Here is a 21159-nt window from a genome sequence, read left to right as displayed (position 1 = left end):
AACTTGCAGTAGAATACCTCAAAGAAGCCAAGACTCACAGATACTATGAAAAACGTGAAAAAATCCTTAATTGGCTCAGTCCCCTTGATTACGGTGCTGAACATTCCGATGTGTTGCAACGTTGGCATCCAGGCACTTGCCAGTGGCTCCTACAATCAACTGAATTTAGGAAATTCATTGAAAGAGACGACAAACGGGTGCTCTTTTGCCCAGGCATTCCTGGAGCAGGAAAGACTGTCATGACCGCAAATGTGATCAATTATTTGCACAAACAATTTTGCAACGAATCAAGCATCGGCATAATTTACATTTACTTTAACTTCAGGAGATATCGTGAACAAGATCCAAACGCCGTCTTTTTATCTCTGCTGAAACAACTAAGCAGGCAGCAGCCTGATCTCGCCCACAGCGTGAGATTGCTTTATGAGAAGCATGCGGAAAGAAGTACGCGTCCATCTTTGAAAGAGACTATTGAGACATTTCAAAACGTTATGGACTTACATTCACAAGTCTTTCTTGCAATCGATGCGCTTGATGAGTGTGCGTCGTTGAATCACTGCAGAGAGATCATCTTGTCGGAAATTATTGGTTGCACCAAACAATCTACCCTCAAGCTCTTTGCAACGGCAAGAGATCTTCCTGAGATATCAGAAAGATTTAGATATGATCTCTGTTTAGAGATTGGAGCCGTTGAATCGGACATTCGCAGTTACCTCGATAGCCGCCTCTCTATACTATCGCCTACCTCGGTCATCAGTCAAAGCAAGGCCCTTCAGGAGGAGATTAAAGCCGAAATCAGTGTTTCAGTTGGTAGCATGTATGAATTACATTAATCACCGTAGTTGAACCATTATCTAATCCTTTTCACAGGTTCTTGTTGGCACAGCTCCATTTTGATCAGTTGACGGACTGTATAACGCGAAAGACGGTCCTTCAAACCCTTAAAGCTCTCCCTACCGGCTCCGACGCTTATGATTACACCTACAATGCAGCTATGGATCGTATCAATCATCAAAGTTCCAGTCGCAGGCAATTAGCGATAAATGTCCTAGCTTGGATCACACATGCAATGAGACCACTTTCTGTGATTGAGCTCCAGTACGCTCTTGGGGTAGAAACTGAAGAAAACGAGTTTGATGTAGACAATCTTCCACAGATTGAGGCTATTATATCAACCTGTGTGGGATTGGTCACTATCGACGAAAGAAGCAAAGTCATTCGACTGGTCCACCACACAACTCAGGAGTTCTTTGAGAGGAACCAGAAAAAGTGGTTTCCAAATGCAAAGACCTATATTGCAGAAGTTTGCAGCTGTTATCTGTCGTCTTCTGCTTCCCAAGAAGAATTCCGCGAGTTAAAAAGTAAGAAGGGGGAAAGCCTCAAGCTTCTTAGCTACGCTGCCACATACTGGCAAGACCATGTCTCAATGTCCGACTTTAGTCAGAGACATGTAAATTTCCTCAAAAAGACCTCGAACTTACGTGTTTTTGAATATAATTTCAATAGACGAAAACCAAATGCCAAGAATTTCACCGGACTTCACATTGCTGCAGAGTCAGGATGGAATGAAATTGTTGAAATCTTACTCGAAGATATTGCTGACACAGAAGTCCGCGATGAGTTCAACCGTACACCATTCTATCTAGCTGCTAGCAGTGGTCATTGCACAATTATGAAAGCATTACTCAACTCTGGTCAAGTTGATGTTAATGTCATATCAAGTGAATCAAAATATACACCACTTATTTGCGCTGCTCAAAGCGGTCATGCTGCGGCTGTCAAATTGTTGCTGGATACGGGCAAAATCAACGCCGGGTATGCATGCAAACGACAAAAAGCTGCCCTTTGGTACGCTGTTGTCGGTGGATATGTAGATGCCACCCGATTGTTATTGAACGCGCAACAATATGGTTCACATATGATTCGTGAGATATATTCCTCAGCTTTATTAGGAGCAGTTATCATGCAGCAGGAGACTATTGTCCAACTGCTTCTCGAAACAGGATATGCTGATGTTGATATTCGAACCACCAACAAACGTTCCCCCTTTTTTTGGGATCATATACCTGATTTTTACGATGGCTACAACACTTCTATCCTTAATTACCTGGGAGGCAGATATGAACATTTTGATGATACCAACTGGAGGTACCCGTCTTCCAAAATGATAGCAGAAGGTGATAACAGACGCCAACCAATGGGATATTCTCTGAACAAACGGAAATCACCCTTATGTCTTGCTGTGGAGTTCGACTGTGAAAACCTTGCGAGAATCTTCCTAGGGAGAGAAGAAATCAATGTTGACTTGCCAGCCAACGATGGTTTTTCAAGCACAGCATTATCTATTGCTGCCCGATGTGGTAGTATTGCTATGTTCCAACTGCTCCTCGAAAGCGGGAGATTTGACATTAATATCCAAGATAATATGGGTCAAACTCCACTCATGATTGCGATATCCAAGTGGCGTAAGGAAATCGTTGAACTTCTTCTTGAGAAAAATTCACTTGCTATTGATTTGCAAGATAAACATGGCAGAACAGCTCTATTTCGTGCTGTTGCATATTGCCAACATCAAGGCTACGATATAGCAAGACTCTTAATTAATACCGGGAAGGCAAATGTTCGCATTAAAGATGCACGTGGCCATTCACCGTTAATACGCGCTGTCATGTACAAAAGCGAAAAATTTGTGAGACTTCTCTTTGGAGCTCCAGGAGTGGATACCAACATCCGAGATGAACATGGTAGAAGCCTACTATCGCTTGCTGTCTTTCATAGGAGCAATGACTTAGTCAAACTGTTCATTGATACAGGAAAATTTGACATTAATGACAGGGATCTCCATGGTCTAACACCGCTCTTGATAGCTGCGCAAAATTCCTCGGGCAGACTCGATATTATCCGGGTTTTGCTTGATACAAACAACATCGATGTTAATGCAAGAGACTACGAGAACCAAAGATCAGCGTTGCTGTGGGCTGCTTATGCCGGACATCTGGAACCTTTTGCAGCTCTATTGCAGACAGGAAAATTTGATATTAACGAGAGAGATGTGAACGGCTTTACTATATTTACATTAGCTGCTCAAGCGGGTAAGGCAGCTATTCTCCGGTAATTGCTAAACATAGATCGGTTGATCTCTATTCAAGGGACTGCAAGCATAACAGAACGGCATTGATATGGGCTACTCACTATGGCGATTTTCATAGTGTTTCCTTATTACTAAACTCTCCAAAATTTGATATCTCTGAGATGGGTGTTGATGGTCTTGATTCAGCGGCAATTGCTGTCAAGCATGGACGGGCAAATATTATCGCGCTATTCAAGAAGGACTAGGGAAGAAGGCTATACGCAGCCTTTGAACCAATTAATATAGAGAACTTGGAGATATGGATGGAAGGAATTTTCCACTAGTACCTTTCACTGAACATATACTTATGTTGGCTAGTCACATGAGACTTGGGAATTAATATTACTTTTATCTATATAATATGAATCGCGCAATGCCCCTTTAATGTGACGGAGGAGGCAACTCGCCCAGCATCGAAGTATCGCCCTACCCCCAAGGATACCCCTTCTTGGTACTCCTAATCAATTCTACATGTCTCTCGCTTCGTAGTGTCATCTTAAATAGGTCAGCATCGATTGTCCGTGATGGAAGGCCCAACCGCTAATCATAAGAAGCCCGTAATATGAGTTTGTGATTATTGGAAGCGGCGTAATAGGAACGGTAGGCATGGATATTGCTTCATCTGAGGGCCGCATACATCGCCAATTGAGGAACGAGCCCAGGGACACTGCAATGCTTTCTGGTGGAACGAGTTTGGTCGAGGCAATAGATTTTCGCACTTTAGGATTTTACACGGAGTGACGGAACTAGTTCATATAGCTGACCAATTAAAAGCTATCCAAGAACTATCTTTGAAGACACAACTCTCTTTCTATAGGGCTGACATAGTATAGACAAGTTATCACTCAAGGCTATTTAGGTTAATGCTCATTCAAAGACTCTATAGGAATCATGACGCGGTTCGCAGCTCCTTCGCACCTGAACAGTTGTGATTCTAGAAAGGCACAAATGTATGGACGTTAACAAAGTAAATTCATACAGTAACAAAAGGCACTGAGAAAGAATTGCCGCGCTTTCTGTGTCTATAACAACTCCATTGCCTTAGTAATATTACATATCTATAAACAAAAAGGCACCCTTGCTGCCAAGAAATCCACGGCGGCGCCAAAAGGGGAAAAAGGGCCAGGGGCACAAAAGCATATGCTTCATCCGTCCCAATTTATGCCGATACCCCGGGTTTTAAATCAGGAAACCAGTAAAGAGTCCAGTAAATAATAGAGCTCCAACAGTGATCCCGGTCTTCCACGAAATCATGTCACCATTATACGCCCCGGTTGCCGCATTCGTAGATGTTGGAGCCGCAGTCGCAGCACAAGCAGGGCAAACAGTCGCCGAGGCCATCGCGCTCAATCGTGCAAGAGCGCTCGGTGAAGCAGGCCCGTCACCGGTACACACACTCATTCCCATTTCATCACGAAGGCACTCTGCTACCTGAGTGCGATTTGGGCCGTTGGAAACAATTGGGCAATAGGCACCACATCCAATAGTATCATTGGTAAAGTACTGGACGACAGGAGCAGGGCCGCAGCATTTTTTGAAGGCAGCGACCATGGCGGTGGGATTAGAACTGAGAATATTGCATCCGCCGACTGGAAGAAAGCCATCGAGTGTTTTGCAGGCCATGGTTGAAAAGGATTAAAATTGCGATAACGCGAGTATAGATGATGAATATAATTGGAAACTGAATTAGAAAAGGAGCTTTTGATTTATCTGCCAGTGTCGAAAAAGGTAGTTCTGGGATAGGCAACGATATATATAGACTTTCAGAACACCGATCCATCAGTATGCTTACTGTCGAATAATAAGACTCGAATAGTAAAAGGAGTCATATCATAGTGATCTATTCGCCAAGAAGCATCGTGCGTTGTGCTGACATCGCGAGTTTGAAAGCAACAGGTATCTATAGTAGAAAAGACTCAGGGGGCGCTGGCTGGTGCCAGAGGTACCAAAACAATCAACATATCTCTACACCTATACAAAGAATAAAAGCAACGTCTAAAACAACCTATTGATAGCATATACTTTATAATGATCTAGATGAATATATATATATCTATTAGGCACCTAAGAATCGCTCTATAACCACACCAATTCACCAACTCGGCTTCAGAGCCACATTACATTTTCTCATAGTATGGGGTAATACTCTCTTGTCTTTTTCTATCGGAGTTATATTGAAAAGGGATACCGGATATCCGAAGTATCGACTCTGTATGTTTCTTTCTTTCATCGGAGTAATATTGAAAAAAGACCCCTGATATCCGAATTCCCACCCCGGATATGCCGCCCTATAGGGCTAATCTGCCACAGTTTCTTCCATTTTAATTCCCGTATCTAGGCATATTACTACTATAATCCGCCGGTACCCCTGCTCTCTGCCCACGCTGTTCGTTATTCCTGCTTCTTTCTTCATTCATCTTATGATAATAGTCGCATCCGACCTTCACCGCGATTTCTTCACATTATTTCCTTAACTAGCAGTACATCACGCCTTTCTTTTTCCCTATCATCTAAGCAATAGTGAGTATCGATCAACATAAGAATGATTCTAGTTGCGTTCCCCTCAATGCGACGGAGGCGGCAATTCACCAAGCAGAGGAGCATCACTCTCCTCCCACGGATGCTCCTTCTCAATACCCCTTATTAGCTGTGCATGTCTCTCACTTCTCGGGGTAATCTGAAAAGGGAACGACTTCGGCTTCGCAATAATGCCCGCCTCAAATTCCAACTTTGGCTCAATCACGTTGCCCTGCTCGTCCATCGCCTTGCTGATGTCGAAAACAGCCACAAGATAGGCCAAGTTAAGAAACAGAGAAGAGTCAGCGAGATATCGTCCGGGACAAACTCTCCTCCCAAAACCAAAGACTGCCCATCGCGGATTAGGCTCGTTTCGCGGCGCGAGAAAGCGTTCAGGGGCAAACGCGTCAGGATCGGTGTAGACAGCAGGATCGTGCGTGAAGCTCCATATGGATGGGAAGATGTACGCTCCCTTGGGTAAGTCGTAGCCTTTGTATGTCATATCCTCAGACATGGCATGAGGGACGCCCATTGGTAGGATTGGGCACCAGCGGAGGGCCTCGGATACCATTGCTTCGACATATGGCATTTGGTCTAGGTCAGCAAGCACAGGTAGACGAGTGCCACCGGTGACTCTATCGATTTCCTCTTGGGCTTTGCGTTGGGCTTCCGGGAACATGGTCATGGCTAGGATGAAGCCGATGAGAGTCGAGACAGTGGTATCTGCTCCGCCTCCGTATAATGCAGCAGCAGACCATTTAATAGTATAGGCGTCGGCTTCGTTCGGCTCATCTGCATCACCAATACACTCCTGAACAAGCCTCGCAACGTATGAACCCATAATATTATGATCAATCATTTGTTTGCGAACAAATTTGTAAGGTTCGTTGATGACGGCGCGGATTTCTTTGCCATACTGATTAGCCTCCGCCTTGAAGCCCGTGCCAGGGAAGCCATCGGGAAGCCATTTCAAGGCAGGTATAAACTCGACGAGTCGTGTAAACGGAACGGAAGCACGGGAGAAGTTGGCCATCATGCGGTCAATCAGCCCAATCAAGGGGTCGGGACCATGAGGGTTGATGGTATAGCCGTATACGATTTTGAGGATGATTGCGCCGGCTTCACTGTCAAGATGGGATTAGCCAATCGAGCTCTTAGCATGTCATGTAGGTTGCTTCAAAGTCTCAATATTGCGTTGCTCACGTTTCAAAGTGTTTAACAATCTTCTGGGGATCCTGTAGTGTTCGAAGCAGCAGCCGTCCAGCTTCTCGTTGCTGTATGTCCGCATACTTGGTCGCCAAGACCTTGGTCCCAATAGCCTTGTGCATAAGTTTCCGCTGAGAAGTAAACCGCTTTTCCAACTGGTGCAGGGAGATAAAGTCCCCAAAGCCACAGTAGTTGGCAAACTGCAAAACAGGGCGCCCAGAAGACGCCTGGGACTTCTTCTCCATAATCTCTTGTGCGGCCTCTCTGTCGGCAATGAAGATCATGGACTGTCCCAGGACAGTGACGGAAGCAACTGGTCCATACTTGTCGTTGAGTGATTTCCAATGTACATGATTTGGTGTTTCTTTCGAAGGGAGATCAAATATATTGCCAATCAATGGGAGGCCTTTTGGCCCGGGGGGAAGATTCCTCTTGGGTTTTCGAAACACTTGGTGGTAGACAAGAAATCCCACCAGAGCGATTAGTGCCTGGATAATGAACGTGTTTGCCATGTCCACGAAGATGTGGTTAATCGAGCAAACAGTCATCTACTAGCAGAGATGGAGCTAAAGAGCAACTTGGATTTTAGTCCGAGAGACGGCAACATTTTTTAACTAATCCCTTCAGCTGTCTCCTCGTCTTCGTCACCACTCCTAATACAGCATAACTCTATGGCACTGCATGGAATGCTTGCTAGTGGCGGATCCGCGTTGCCGGGATGACAGGATACTATGCCGGCTGCTGACATGAACCGGACTTTTTGATGTGTGTCGACAAGAAAGTCATGGTTTCTCAGAGTTAGAGTGAGTTGTGCTATCTCAAAGTGGCTGAGAATAAGATGGTGGGCATCGATAACGAGATTCCGAGCCCATCAGCCTGAGCACCTCTAATGAGTCCTTCATGATAGCTTCGTTGGAAAAGGAGGGTTTCGCCATGATTGGTAGGACGCTGAGATACAGTATACGCAACCTCACATCAAAGACGGGTCCACAAAGAAACTCGATCCTATTAACAATGTATTCAGGATAGTTGGCTAAAACAAAGTTTCACCGCGCGTACTGCATACCTTGTCAGGGAAGACGGTGGATTCTCCAACACGGAAAGCCAGCGGGTCCAAGACAAGCTTGCCTTTGACTTCTTAAATTCTTACATGTACCATCTAATCCCAACTTGTTTTCAGCTCTGCTGCCTGACGATCTGAAATGTCACGTCAACAGGGATCGGAGCCAAACTCCGCCTCCTTGTAAAAAAACTCGGCATTCCGTGTTGCTTTAGTACAGTAGCAGTGGACTTCTGCCGAGGGGGAGCGGGTTTTTCCCGCCAACTCGTCGCAACCTCCGAGCCGTTTATGTTGCCTAAACAGAGCTGGTGATGCATGTGATGATGCCCATTCCTGGTTGAGTCTAAGCAAGTCTCTGGAAATCTGCGGCCAGGCGGCTGCTAAGTCTAATTCGGCACAAGGGCGATGCGCTATCTTAAGGACCGGACCGTCGAGCTTGTGTGAGAGAAACGGAAACCCCGCAGTGAGGACGGGTGAGATGAGCCGTTGCTGAGACTAATCATGGGTGATAACTGACGAGATTGTTTAGTGATGAGTTTTGATGGATCGAGGATACTTTATGGATATAGTTGAGGGAGTACAAAAAGATCAAAAACACATACATCTTGGCTATCTCTAAGGGTGCCATGACCAATGTTTCATGCATAGTTGTGGAGCTCTTCAGCCGAGTTGTTCAGTCCACTAATCAACTTCCTCCTCCTGCTGATCCTCTTCCGTCAACCGAATCAACTTCCTCTTCCAACTAAATACCTTCCGTCAACCGAATCAACCCTCCCTTCCAACTAAACACCTTCCGTCAACCGAATCAACTTCCTCTTCCTATTAATCTCCCTCCATCAACCGAATCAACTCCCTCCTCCTACTCTTTCCCCTCCGCCACCCGAATCACAACTTTCCCAAAGTGCTTCCCCCCCTCAACATACTCCATCGCCTCCTTCGCCTCCCCCATCCCAAACACCTTACACACAACCGGCCGTATCCCCTTGTCCTCATAAAACCCAACCATCTCCTCAAACCGATCCCTCCCGCCATTCACCAACCCCTTCAGCGTCACATTCTTCCTCAACGCCAACACATTCACGTTCAACCGGTTCCACCCCGACGCTTTATCTGTATCATCACCATTCCCCCCGCCATCACCTCCAGTGTCGTCCTCTTTGCCGGAAACATAGCCGATACAGCTGATCGTCCCTCCAAACGCAACGCTAGCAAAACTCTTCCGCAGAGTCTTCGTCCCGCCCACCTCGAGAATGTAATCCGCGCCCTTTCCGTCGGTGGCTTCCATGACGCCATCCTGCCACTCCCAGTACGTGCGGTAATTAATCGTGTGGTCTGCGCCGAGCTGTTTCGCTTGTTCGAGCTTCTCGTCTGAATAAGACGTGATGATGGTCTTGAGGCCGGCTGCCTTTGCAATCTGCAGTCCAGCAATGCTCACCCCGCCCGTCCCCTGAAGCAGCACAGTCTCCTTCTCGTCATCCTTCTTCTCATCACCGCTTTTCCCATAAAGCTCCAATTCCTGGATAGATTTGCCAATAGGTCTCATCCAATTCAGTGCCATCCACGCCGTCACACTCGCAATCGGCAAGCAACTCGCCTCCTCGTCCGTCATGTACTTGGGCGCTTTAACCAGGGCCCTGGCATCGAAACACCGATACTCTGCGAGCACGCCCTGCAAAGGCCAGCCCAGTCCAGATTCCATGTCAGATTGCTTGAGGGCGCCAGCGAGGTGAGTCTGCAAAAAGACGGACATGACGCGCGTGCCGGCGGCGAGGAGCGGCGATTTGCTCTCCACGACGGTGCCGCACATGTCAGAGCAGGGAACGACGCCGACGGGAGAATCAGTGGGCGTCTGATGGTGGTTATAATCGCCGTTGCATACTGCATAAGTCAGAATCATTATCAATTCCCGGGCTTCCAATCTAGATATAGCCAAGGAACCTTGAAACATACCCTCCAGGTCTCGGTAATTCAGGCACACGGCATGAATCTTGACCAGCACTTCGCCCTCCTTTGGCACCGGCATCTCGCCCTCCACCAACTCCAGCTTGTCCACTCCATCCAGCTTGCTCACCCACTGCTTGTTCGTCGGCGCCATGACGACTTCCCAGTCTTCAGTCTCGTCCTGCCTCGTGTGTTGTGTCTGAACCTCTCTGCCTTCTAATGCGGGGATATCAGTCATAACCCCTCTTATATTTAGTTAAACTCGTCGATGTGATAGTTCAACCGCGGTTAAAATAAAAAAAAGGCTTCCAAGTGTCTATTCAGAGGAAAAGAATTAGGATCTATGATGCCACGCGTCGGGATGCGGGAAACAATCCCCTTCTTGTACTACAGCCTCCAGAAAACCACCAGCCAATGACACTCCAACGGGGAAAACAAAACGTACGTCATCCATCGAAACTCTCCAAACCAATCAAGTAGAATCTTCTCTCCACAGTTCTAGCGGCTCCATCTCGCCAGGAACCGAGCCAGCTAAATTGGCACCTAAGCTTAAAACACTTCAATCCATTCAAAGCATCTCCGCCCAACTAACAAAGAATACAAAACAAACAGACAAGTCACACGACACAATACGCAAAGCAGCAGAAATATAAACCATAAAAATCTCAATCCTTATAAAAATAGTAAATGATAAAAAAGCTCTTGATGGCACTAATACAACAACTACAGTGGTCGAAGAAAAAAAAAGATTTACAAAAACTTAACCAAGAAAAAGAAAAAAACAACGGCAAAGAACAAGAATAATTACTCGCCGTGTTTCTTCTTCTCTTTTTTTCTCCCTTCTTTCACAGAATCCTGCTAAACCGTAGCCCTGTATGAGTTTATGAATTTGCCCGTCTTCTGGCATCAACTGAAGATGCACCGAGTTTGTTTCCCATCACCACCCTCCTTGTTCTTCGAGAAAATAAAAAATCACAAGATGAAGATGCACATTCCATAAGCAAGGAAAGTGTCCAGAAAACATATAGCAAGCCCAATGCTGCCACAGTAAAAACGCCGCGGTAAAACCAGAAACATCCTCTCAACAAACCCGTCCTTCTCCATTTACGTGAGAGGGAATTGCCTCGGAAACAGAGAGACAAGACGTATTAATCGGCGCAAACAAGGACTTGCCCCAGTCAGACACTCTCCCAACAATGCTCCAAACAAGGGTTAAATCTTTTTTTTCTTCCCATTTCTCTTTCTCTCTCTCTCTCCAATCTTCCCAACAAAAAATGTTATCAAACCAACACAAATCATTTCCAACAAACACATCTCTACTCTCTCGCCCCGGCCTCCAATGCATGTACAAGAAAGCTGGGTTGTCTCAATTCGTCGTCGTCACGGTCGTATCTGGACGTCAGACATGTGGGTATTAAAAAACGGTTTTTTTTCCTTTGGTTGGGGTATAGGTACTGCTCGTCATCGTCGCCGAAGCCACTCCACTCAGTGCTTATGTGATGCGAAGCACGACGAGGTGGATTCGCTGCAGCTGTCTAGACGTAAAAGTCGTGAAAATAAATGTCATAATCGTCAAGAATCGGTCGTAGATCTGGTTGAAGGAGTACGCTTGAAGGGGGGGGATATTCCAGGCTTCGCGCTCGGAAACGAGTCGTGACGTTTTCGTAACGGTTGCCCATTTGTCGAAACAAAACTTTTTTTTTGTATCCTGATCCTGTTTTCCACATTCTCATCGGGGGTGGCATCATCATCATCAAAAGAACCAGCTACGGAGCGACGGAGAGTTGGCCCTGGTGGAGCTCGGGCTTTCCACTGACTTTGAGGGGAAAATGGACATCGCCAATGTGGTACATCGCCCGGGGCGGTTTACCAGAGACCAAAACCCCTCCGTCGTCCTGATGAAAATCAATATTACAAATCGTAAAAAGCAATGGGTTGAGAGCAAGGCGAGGGATGCGGCGCAGAAAGCCTGGTCTGACCCCTCCAAAAAGGCAGTCCACCAGCTCTCCCAGTGAGCCACAGGCATAACACAGGGGAGAGCCGGTCAACGCCTATCAAATTGGCTTAGTGGTATCTCGAAGCATTAGTAGAGCTGGTGCCAACACGAGCTCCATTGTCCGAAGAATCTAACCCTCGCGTTAGTTTATGAAAGAAACTAGTTGGACTCAATCAACATACCACTGCCGCGCTGCATGTGTCCATTTGCTCGAGTACGACCAAAGCCGTTGGACGTCTCCCACTCAGGGCCGCGAGGCTGCCTCTCGGGGGCACCCTTGGTTCCGTTTCCGTTTGCGCTGGGCCGCTGGCTGCCAATAGCGCCAGGGGTGCTGCGCGCCTGGGATTGCATGGAGCTCGCTTCAAAGGGGGACAGACTCAGTCCGCTGAGACCGCTAACAAGGCCGTTGTCATTCTTTGCACCGGGAGTGCTGGGGTTGCCGCTCTGGGACTGGCTGCCGTTGCTGAGGTAGTCGCCAAATCGAGCCGTGGAGGTAGGGGCAATGCCGCTCAGGCCGCTGCCGGGAGCAAGATAGCTCGATGAAGCCTGAGACGGGCTGGGGGTAAACGAGCGGAGATCGGCAAAGCTCTTGGCAGCGCGGAGGTTGTTGGGAATTCCACTTCCGTCTGGGCTTCCGGGAAGCTCTAGCGTGGGACCGTGTCGACCAACGAGATGGCCATAGTTGCTGCTAGCTGCGCGAGACTCCCTGTCGGCCGCAAAGTCGAACGTGGCAGCTCGGCTCAGACCGCGCTTGTGGACATCGAGGCTGCTGGCAGGAGGCGTGTGGATGTTGGCCGTGGGCGAGGGCTGCTGTCTCTTCAGCACCGTAAGCTGTCGTGAATCAGCCTCGCCGATAGACTGGTGCTCAAGTCCCATGTGGTGGGCGAGGATGTGAATGGATCGGCGATGCTCAGGGGCAATTCCAGGAGGGAAGACCAAAATCTCTCGCGAATCGTCTCTTCGGAACATGGCGAGTTCTGTGTAGAATTCAAGGGTCTGGGGGTCATTCATATCGATATCACCTAGAGATAAACTCGTTAGCATGTCACGAACAGAAGCACGATTCCTTCAAATGACTCGAGACCTACCGAGAAGAGAAGTAGGAGCGGGGGGAGCGACGCTGGCGGTGCGAGGCTGGGACTGGGGCATGCCACCCAGAGATTGAAGTGAGCTCTGGTTGTGCAGCAGAGGGGCGCGGTGCTGCTCCTCGAGCTGCCCTCGGCGCTCCCTCTTTTCCCGTTCGATACGCTCCCGCTCAGCCTCGGGGAGCATCTTCTTGTACTCGACTCGCAGCTTGCGGCCATGAACATCCATTCCGTTCATCGCCTCGATAACAACGCGAGTATCCTCGGCGGACTGGAAGTTGGCGAAGGCGAGTCCTCGGAAAACGCCATTATCAAAATGGTAGTTGAAAGCATAGGGCTGGGGAAGATGCATGTCCAGCATGATGGAAGCAAGCGTCTCTTTGCGGACGGCAAAAGGGATGTTCTTGATGACGATGGCGGTGGGGATGAGCTGATCAGCATCGTTGCCGACAGACTGGAGGCTGTTGGGGGACGGGTGAGATCCAGGGTTATCAACACGAAGGCCGCCGTTGTTCATGGATGCGCCGCCGAGGCCGTTTGAGTACGACTGAAGGTTAGGCATTCCCATCCCGCCATGTTCGGTCCAATTCTGCATCTTTTTAGTCAGCACATTTGTCTTTGTTTCTCGGGGGCGGTTGAAAATGAACATACAGTTGGCAAAGCAGCTCGCCGATTGACGCTTCGCTGCCTTCCCGGGCCATGCACGGCACCGCCAACAGTCGCCGCGCCCGAACCGTTGTAGCCCCATGACTGGTTGTTGTCCATCATGTACCCAGGCATACCGCCGGCGCCGCCAATAGTGTCCATGCCTCGGCTGCCATAGCTGCTGGCCAGTCTGTCGGTGGAATAAAGGCCGGACGAGGGTAGAGGCGCATCGAAGGGCCGTTGGGTCTGTCGAGGCATGGTGAGGCCAGAAGCAAAGTTGGAGTAGTTTTGTCTCGAAGAGCTGGGGGACCGGTTGGTCGCTGTGCCGTAATCAAGGTAAGTCATGTCGTGAGGCTGCTGAGCCATGTCGCAAGATGCCGCAGGGGATGGTGGCCGCTATTGCGACGCGAAAATCCTTCCAGAAGATGTAATGATACGAATTGAAGTGCGCAATAAAACGGGTGGAGAAGGAACACGTAATCGACGAGGATGACGATGTTCCAAAGCCGCACCAGGAAGATATACTCAAGAACGCGATAGAGACGGACGGTTAAAAGGCAACATAGATGATGCACTTGGTCGGTTCGTTCAGTCGTGACGGTCGTAACGTGTGTTGGAGGAAAAGCCCAGGCCAACCCAGCAAGAGAGCAGTCGTGCAGAACGTGGAGCGAGGCTAGCTAGCTAGCTTCCTGCAATACGGGATAGGGAGCGAGATCTATGATGGGAGGGGGATTGTGGAATCCACGATCCTTGGTTAAGCGCTAGCTTTTTCTCTGTCTTTTTCTTCTTCTCTTCCCTCTTCCTATAACAGCGCCGCGTCCGAGTGCGTGTGGTTTAGGGCAATCTAGCAGACGACCGGGGCCGAGTCCTCGGGGCGGTTTGTTTCCAAAAAAGCGTGACTGAGAAGCCGGGAGCGTGTTGATGTAGATGTAGGGTCGGATCTTGACAGACGATGAAGCCGACAAGATGCGCGAGGGTCAAATGCAAAAAGCCGAGCTCTGTGCCTTGTAGTTTCGGAGCGTACCCGCGTCGACAGATGTCCAGGCAAAGCTGCTCTTGATGGCTCCTTAGGGCGGAAGCGAACGGGACAGGAGAGATGGCCACGGAGAGGAGAGAGAGAGGAGCGACGATGAGGAAGAAGCAGAAGCAGAGCAGAAGCAGAAGCAGAAGCAGAAGCTGTACGACCAAAGTACGACCTCCGGTTGGCGAAGAGGGAGAGTCGGGTTGAAGAGCCAGGCTAAGGGAAGAAAAATTCCACGGCAGAGCATACCTAGTAATAACCTACTAGGGGGGAGGCTGCCGCCCCACCGCTGTAGAGGTGCCAGAGGGCCGGGGTACCAGCTGGGTGATAGGGGCGGCCACCAAGCGCCAGGTAGCACTGCTTTGGTGCATATATGACAGATTACGGCCAATGACAGTGCGCAGGCCCCTATTCGAGGTATTGGCATTCACAGTACAGTGCAAGGCTCATGTGAAGGTACCTTGCATTTTGATGCATTGCCCTGCGGCCTCCTTGATACGCCGCCACCTGAGCAGATGCAGTAGTATCGATGCTACCAGACTGCGACTTGATGATTGATTACCTACGGTACCTAGGTACGGTACTGTACTAGGCAAGGTTGGTCGCTGCTGAGTCGGTCTCTTGCATTGCAACGTTTGAGGCGTGACAAGCTTCAGGCAGGACAGGACAGGCTCCTTCTGGTATGGATGGGACAGGATCAATGCTGTCCAACACCTCTTTTTCTTCTCTCTTTGCAGCATCTCTTGAAACTTCAATGCATCTTGTTTCATTCATCACTCTACTACTTTAAGCTGTCTGTTCATCCGCCGCCGCCACAGAGTTCCCGTTGCCGCTTCCCGTGTCTCTGCCCAGCTCACCATGGCTGAACCCTTAGTAGAGTTGCTGCTAACATTACGGGGCTTCTCCCCCAAGCTTTATCGGCTTTGCGGGCCATATCGCCCTAACGAATCTACCTCGTCCAGCGCAGCAAAACAGCGGGGTAGAGCAAGTACCTACCTTACCTGTAGGTACCCAGACCCAACACTCTGTTTTCGCTTCCGATTCCCATCAATCTCATTTTGGCTCTTTTGATTTCCGCCCCCTGACTCCATGCATCGACGTTCTAGAAAACCGAAGCCCGCCCCTATTTTCCGCGCCTGGTAACTGCTGCGAAATTGAACCGAATCCCCAAGGCCCTCCCATCGCATACATAGCATCGCGTGGCCGATATTTGACACGGAGTCTTTATGGAAGGCGAGGAGAAGCCCAAATGGAACAAGAGGGCACTGTGTCATGGTCATGGGGGGGCTTTACAAAGTATACCGTGTGCAGTACTGTGAGCCTTTGGTGATGGGCTGGACGGGACACACATGGACACCTTCAACTTTCTTCTCAGCAGCGGGCGGTGCAAATTGGCTGCAGATAGCCAGGCATCCAGGGTTTGTCGGCCACCGGAGCCTTGCAGGAGCCAGTTGTTGTCGTCATGGATGTTTTATTTGTCGTAGATTGCGGATTGGCTATTAGAGGCCGACTCTGGGCGTGTGTGCCCATTCTCGAATGGTATCTACTATTGAACGGAGGATTTTGCCTGCCTATTGTTTGTTTGTTTGTTATTTTGTTATTCTGTCATTTCAAAACCACCCCCGAGGACGCGAGTTCATCCCATCTATTTGCTGCTCGTATTTGTATCCACGGCTTCTGCATCAGTTGACCCGCCCTTGCTTTCACGGTTGACTCTATCGAGCCGCATGCAACAAGCACGAACCCATCCATTGGTAGCACCGAGCTCATGTACGTACGAGTCCTCGCGCAGGATATCAAAGACACGGGCAAATATCGCCTCCTTGCTTAGCCCATATGCAGGCGCAAGGGTTGCCCAGGTTTGGGGAGCCAGGCTGAGTCAACAAAACACCATCTTTACACTGGCCATGACCAAAATATCTCTCGAGGCAGGGAGAAACTCGGCTGCACGCCACATGCACACGAAACACCAAAAAGAGATTGGACGATGGCTATTGTCTGGCTTCTGTCTCTTCTCCCGCATAATACTCGCAGTAGTACCCTCGTGGTGTCAGGCCCTTGCGTCAAGGCTGTTTCTTTCTCTCTCTCTCTCTCTCCTCTCACCCTCACTACCCTCTACTCTCCTTTACTTCTGCTGCGAAGCTCTTGGAATGCAACCCGTGCAAACGATTTACGCCACGCTATAGCCATCAAATTTCAGAACATCTAGGCACACACGCTCGATCTAGCGGCATCTGGTATGGTCTGCCTCTGCCTCTGCGCCCTGAAACACGATGGATGAGTGTAATAAGACTCACCCGGCACTAAAGGGGGGAATGAGCAGTAAACGGCAGTTGGGAAAGAAACGACCCCTACAAGCACTCGCACAGCGTTTCTGACAAAGACGCTCGTATTACGAGGCAGCACGAAAGCAGTGCTTTTTGCTTTCTTTATTTGGGTTAAGCTAAAGGGTGCGGTGCAAGGCGGTCCGGCCGGTAGCATTTGCGTTGGCATTTGCATTTGCATTTACAGTTACATCTGCGACTTTGCTAGTCAGAGTGCATGCATTTCAGCTTTGCTTGCAGCCTCCTCCGGGCCGGTGGAGAGGGGAGGCGATATTCTTCGCCCAATCGTCATCCCGAACCCGTCACACAAAGATGCTCAATATTTCTTTTTTTCTGAAATTGTGTGCGCGGGCAACTTTTTCTTTTTCTTTTAGTCTCCTTGTGGCAACAATGGAACGACAGCCCTGGGTCGTTTCTAGTGTGAGCAACGGGAACGGCGTGGCGCTCACTAGATCCCGGGTTTCGGTTTCTTATCCCACATCAACGATGGGGTTTGAGATTGTTAGATTCGCCTCGACAGAATCACCGACGCGGCGGTTTCTCGCTGTCCACTGCTACTGTAGAGGCCCTGCGTCGGATAATTTACAGCCTGGTCTTCCGCCGACAAAGGGCTGGGAAAAGGGCCTTGTCAATATGGGGGTCGTGAAGTGTTCTCTCTTTCTCTTTCTCTCTCTCTCTCTCTCATTTCCAAACCGTCCACCAATTTACCCCTTATTTTTCCTTCTCAACCGTGCTTCAACCTCTTCTCTCTCTCTATTTTTCGCCCACAGCTACTGTAATTCTGACAGCATGGCCCCGAAAATTAATAAAATATGGATCTCTGATGTGCCCACCCACGATCAGGGTTCCGCAGCGAATCGGAATGGTAGCTGGCCGAATCGGCAGGGATCTGGGCACTTGTCGTTGCTTGTCGCTCAAGTCAGGCGACAGCCACCATCACCAGCCGCAAGACCTGCTCAAGTACGAGTAGAGGGAAGCCCTCACACGGAGAGTCACGAGGGTAGCTTCTGCGTCTCTTTTCAGCCCACGAGAACTGCTAGGTAGGCCAGCTGAGCCGTTCCAAAAGCCACAGATCTGCGCCGCCCGCCAGTGCGAGAGAGAAACTGTGTCCAACGCCTCCGCGAAACTTTAACTGGGGGGAAATGCATCTATCAGATATATTGCCAGCCCGCACTGTATACACCGCCCATAATACAGTTTTTCCTTGCTTCTTTTTTTCTTTCCTTCTTTCTTTTTGGCCTGACCACAAACGAATATTGAATTCAGCCCCTTTCTGCGCCTCAGTGGCCAAGTCGGCCCTCCTTGATCTTCCTGAATTTCCGGGGCCAATCTCGTTTTCCGAATCCATCTGCCCGGGTTGACTAAGAAAATCGGCATCCCGAAAAGCACCGCCTACATGTATTATTGGGCGGATCCAAGGTCCCCTGACATTGATATGACGGACTTTGTATTTTGGTGCTAGTTACTACTACTACATATTCTGTGTGCTCCAGACTCCGGATTCCAGACCCTGCAAGTTTGTTTGCAGTTTTGATATGCTGATTCCCTCCTCTTGAATTTTAAGATTGTCAACAGCTACCGGCTCCGGATGGCGAAGTGATGATTTACTTTGCTTTGCTTTGCTTTGCTTTGGTCTGGTCTGGTCTGATCTGATCTGCTCTGCTGTATGCAAGGACGGGAGCGTTGCCATGACGTGGTGCCATCTTACAAAGGGGCCATTTGTCTGAGACAGACGAAATCTCTGCAGCCGCTGAAGACTCGACGTTGCCGGTACCAGAGACGCGCAGTCAGATGAAAATGAACTCGAACAACGTGGGATGTCTGTTGGTCTGTTTTTGCTCCGTAATAGGCACTACACAAGTATCCCACAGAGCACGAGGCGGATTCTCAGTGCCCCTTGCCACGAGCTCTTTTTCCCCAGCACCATCACGATGCAGGCTCTCAAACTGCCAGTTCCTTGGTGCAACAGTGGCCAAACACACTGCAGACGCTCATACCCACACTTGCGCGCTCTTTGCTTGCCGGACATTGGTCAGCTTTGGGCTCCCCCTCTCGTGCACGCTCGATCATGCACGTAAGTACCTGCAGCAGCCTGCATATTGTGGTGGCTGGTTGGCCCGGCTCATGACGGTGAGTACCTACGGAGAGAGGTGCCTCCATCCTTTGTCCGCTACTGCTTTCTTGGGGGAGCACAGACGGGCGGAGGGTATGCACTCGTGTGAGTTTAGTTGCTTTGGTGTTGGGGCGATGGCGAATAGTCGAACCTGTGCTATGTAAGCGGCTGCTGCCGTTGATTTGCTTTCACATCGTATAGACTGGTCAAGCGTCTATTGGCTCTGTTGCCATGTATCTTTACAAGTTACATGATGCATCTATAGACGTCCGTGGAATGCTGGATATCAAAATGCGACACATCACTTATACCCAAAGTCCTGACGCTAGCCACACTTCTCCAAAGAGCACCGCCTCTCTATTCTAGCCAAAGTTGATGACATCTCTTCCGTCTACATGCTTATACAGTCAATCATACATGTAGGTTTGTGTGTTATAGAATGACAGACGTCCCCTAACGGTTGTTACGTATTGTAGGGTAGATGTGGGCTAAGCTCACTTTACAAACCACACGAAGGAATTGGATAAGAGGAGAATGTTCAACTTCTGTCCTATCTACATTATCACTGAAGAATCAATCAAAACCTGATATAAAAACTTAAAATAGGAACAAGCAGGATTATGACATGCACTCCCCATGTACTCAACGAACGAGCCCCCTCAAGCTTCAACGCCGTGTATGCCTTACCCAATCTGACAGCTTAGCATACCGATTCCGCCATTCCAACACATCTATTGAAATCACCAATAAGACACACGACATCCAGCGTCTCCTAAACCCCAGGAGTCGGTCCCTCCGACACCAGCCTCATCGTCCTGTGGGGATTGGCCCAATACGCTCTCTGCGCCCATCCCCCCCTAGACCGCAGCGAGAGAGGCACATAACAATAGGCGTTTTCCCATATTCGGGCCCTCTCCAAGCTGTCTAGATGCATATACAAACGCTCGTAGCAAGCCAGCTGTTGTTAAGCGAGAACGGCGGTGTGTACCGGCCGAGTACGTGTATGGAACTCCATACATGCATGCTTTCTGCAGTCAGAGAATCCACTTGGCGGGCCAGTTCTCCTGGAGTCCGTATGGGTTATGTGCAAGACGAGGTTGACCCTTATCTGAACGGCGTGGCCGTTGGTTAATTCTATTTGCGAACACGACACGTCTTGATTGGTGCTCTGTGCTGTTATGCAGAGTGCTTTGCTGGTATATGCTCGTGTGTTGCGGTGTGGAGTCGACATATGGCTGGGTCTACACTGTATTTGCTCTCTATCTGCCCGTAGATTTAGTTTGTACATGGTATGCTAAATTTATTCTCATGGTGGACATGGTTTGTAATTTTCTACTCTTGAGATTGAATAAGCGATCAGTTGCCAAAGGACATCAAGTCTTAAAGGCCATGTACACTCTGAGAGGCAACTATAGCTCAACATGTCGAATAGACAACAGCTCAATGATACCAAAGTAACAGTAAAGTATCCCGATGAAATAAGCTGCCTCTTTCCGGTATCAACCATTGACATCGGGTTGTCACAACGACACCTCTGCTCGGCGGTCCACCTCCAAACGCAATGCCATCACGCGGAGCTGCTTACAGGTACTCGTATCGTATGCACTCGCATCTTCAATCTTACCATATGGAGCTGACAATGTTACGGTAGCAAACTTTCGAAAACGACGTGTAGTTTACGGGCGATCCAAATAACAACCCGAACAAGGATTGCACTGACAACGAGGGTCAGATTGTGGTTGCTGCCAAGGTTCCGTAGATCCTCTCAAAATGTGACAACTCTCTCCGATTAGATAGTCTGTTCGGGTAGCTCAGCTGGCGTTTTGCATTAGCCATTGTCGTTCTGTTACGGGATTTCGCCCTCTGCAAAACACCATCACGAGTCTCCTCGTGCATATACAGTAGCATTTTCGATGGAGAATAGAGTCGTTTGACCAACTTTGCAAATTAGATTGTGGTGCGGGGTCTTATGACCCTGACTTCATTAATAAAATGCCATCTCCAAGAAGAGCGATCTGCAGAAGAGGGAGCTGGTGGTCATTCAATATCTTGATACTGGCAAACTGCCCTATGACAAAATACCGACATACAGTGTACGAGTTCAACAACGTGTAACCAGGG

General features: G+C 48.9%; 3 protein-coding genes across 3 annotated transcripts; all 3 read right to left on the bottom strand.

The window, feature by feature from the left end:
• Window positions 1-5693: 5693 nt before the first annotated feature.
• On the bottom strand, window positions 5694-7365 carry Triagg1_3949 (uncharacterized protein; the record flags this gene model as incomplete). The annotated part of the gene is made up of 2 exons (XM_062898298.1): window positions 5694-6771; window positions 6851-7365. 2 exons carry the CDS (start codon window positions 7363-7365, stop codon window positions 5694-5696), a joined length of 1593 nt encoding a protein of 530 aa, XP_062756969.1.
• Window positions 7366-8772: 1407 nt separating this feature from the next.
• Triagg1_3948 (uncharacterized protein) lies at window positions 8773-10092 on the bottom strand (the record flags this gene model as incomplete). Its single annotated transcript, XM_062898296.1, has 2 exons — window positions 8773-9791; window positions 9864-10092. 2 exons carry the CDS (start codon window positions 10090-10092, stop codon window positions 8773-8775), a joined length of 1248 nt encoding a protein of 415 aa, XP_062756968.1.
• Window positions 10093-11918: 1826 nt separating this feature from the next.
• Window positions 11919-13946, bottom strand: Triagg1_3947 (uncharacterized protein; the record flags this gene model as incomplete). Its single annotated transcript, XM_062898295.1, has 4 exons — window positions 11919-11980; window positions 12033-12872; window positions 12939-13524; window positions 13587-13946. 4 exons carry the CDS (start codon window positions 13944-13946, stop codon window positions 11919-11921), a joined length of 1848 nt encoding a protein of 615 aa, XP_062756967.1.
• Between the last annotated feature and the right edge of the window lie 7213 nt (window positions 13947-21159).

The sequence above is a fragment of the Trichoderma aggressivum genome (genome assembly GCF_033847375.1).
Source record: "Trichoderma aggressivum f. europaeum strain CBS 100526 chromosome Unknown scaffold_012, whole genome shotgun sequence".
NCBI lineage: Eukaryota > Fungi > Ascomycota > Sordariomycetes > Hypocreales > Hypocreaceae > Trichoderma > Trichoderma aggressivum.
This window is presented reverse-complemented; position numbering and strand designations above follow the sequence as displayed.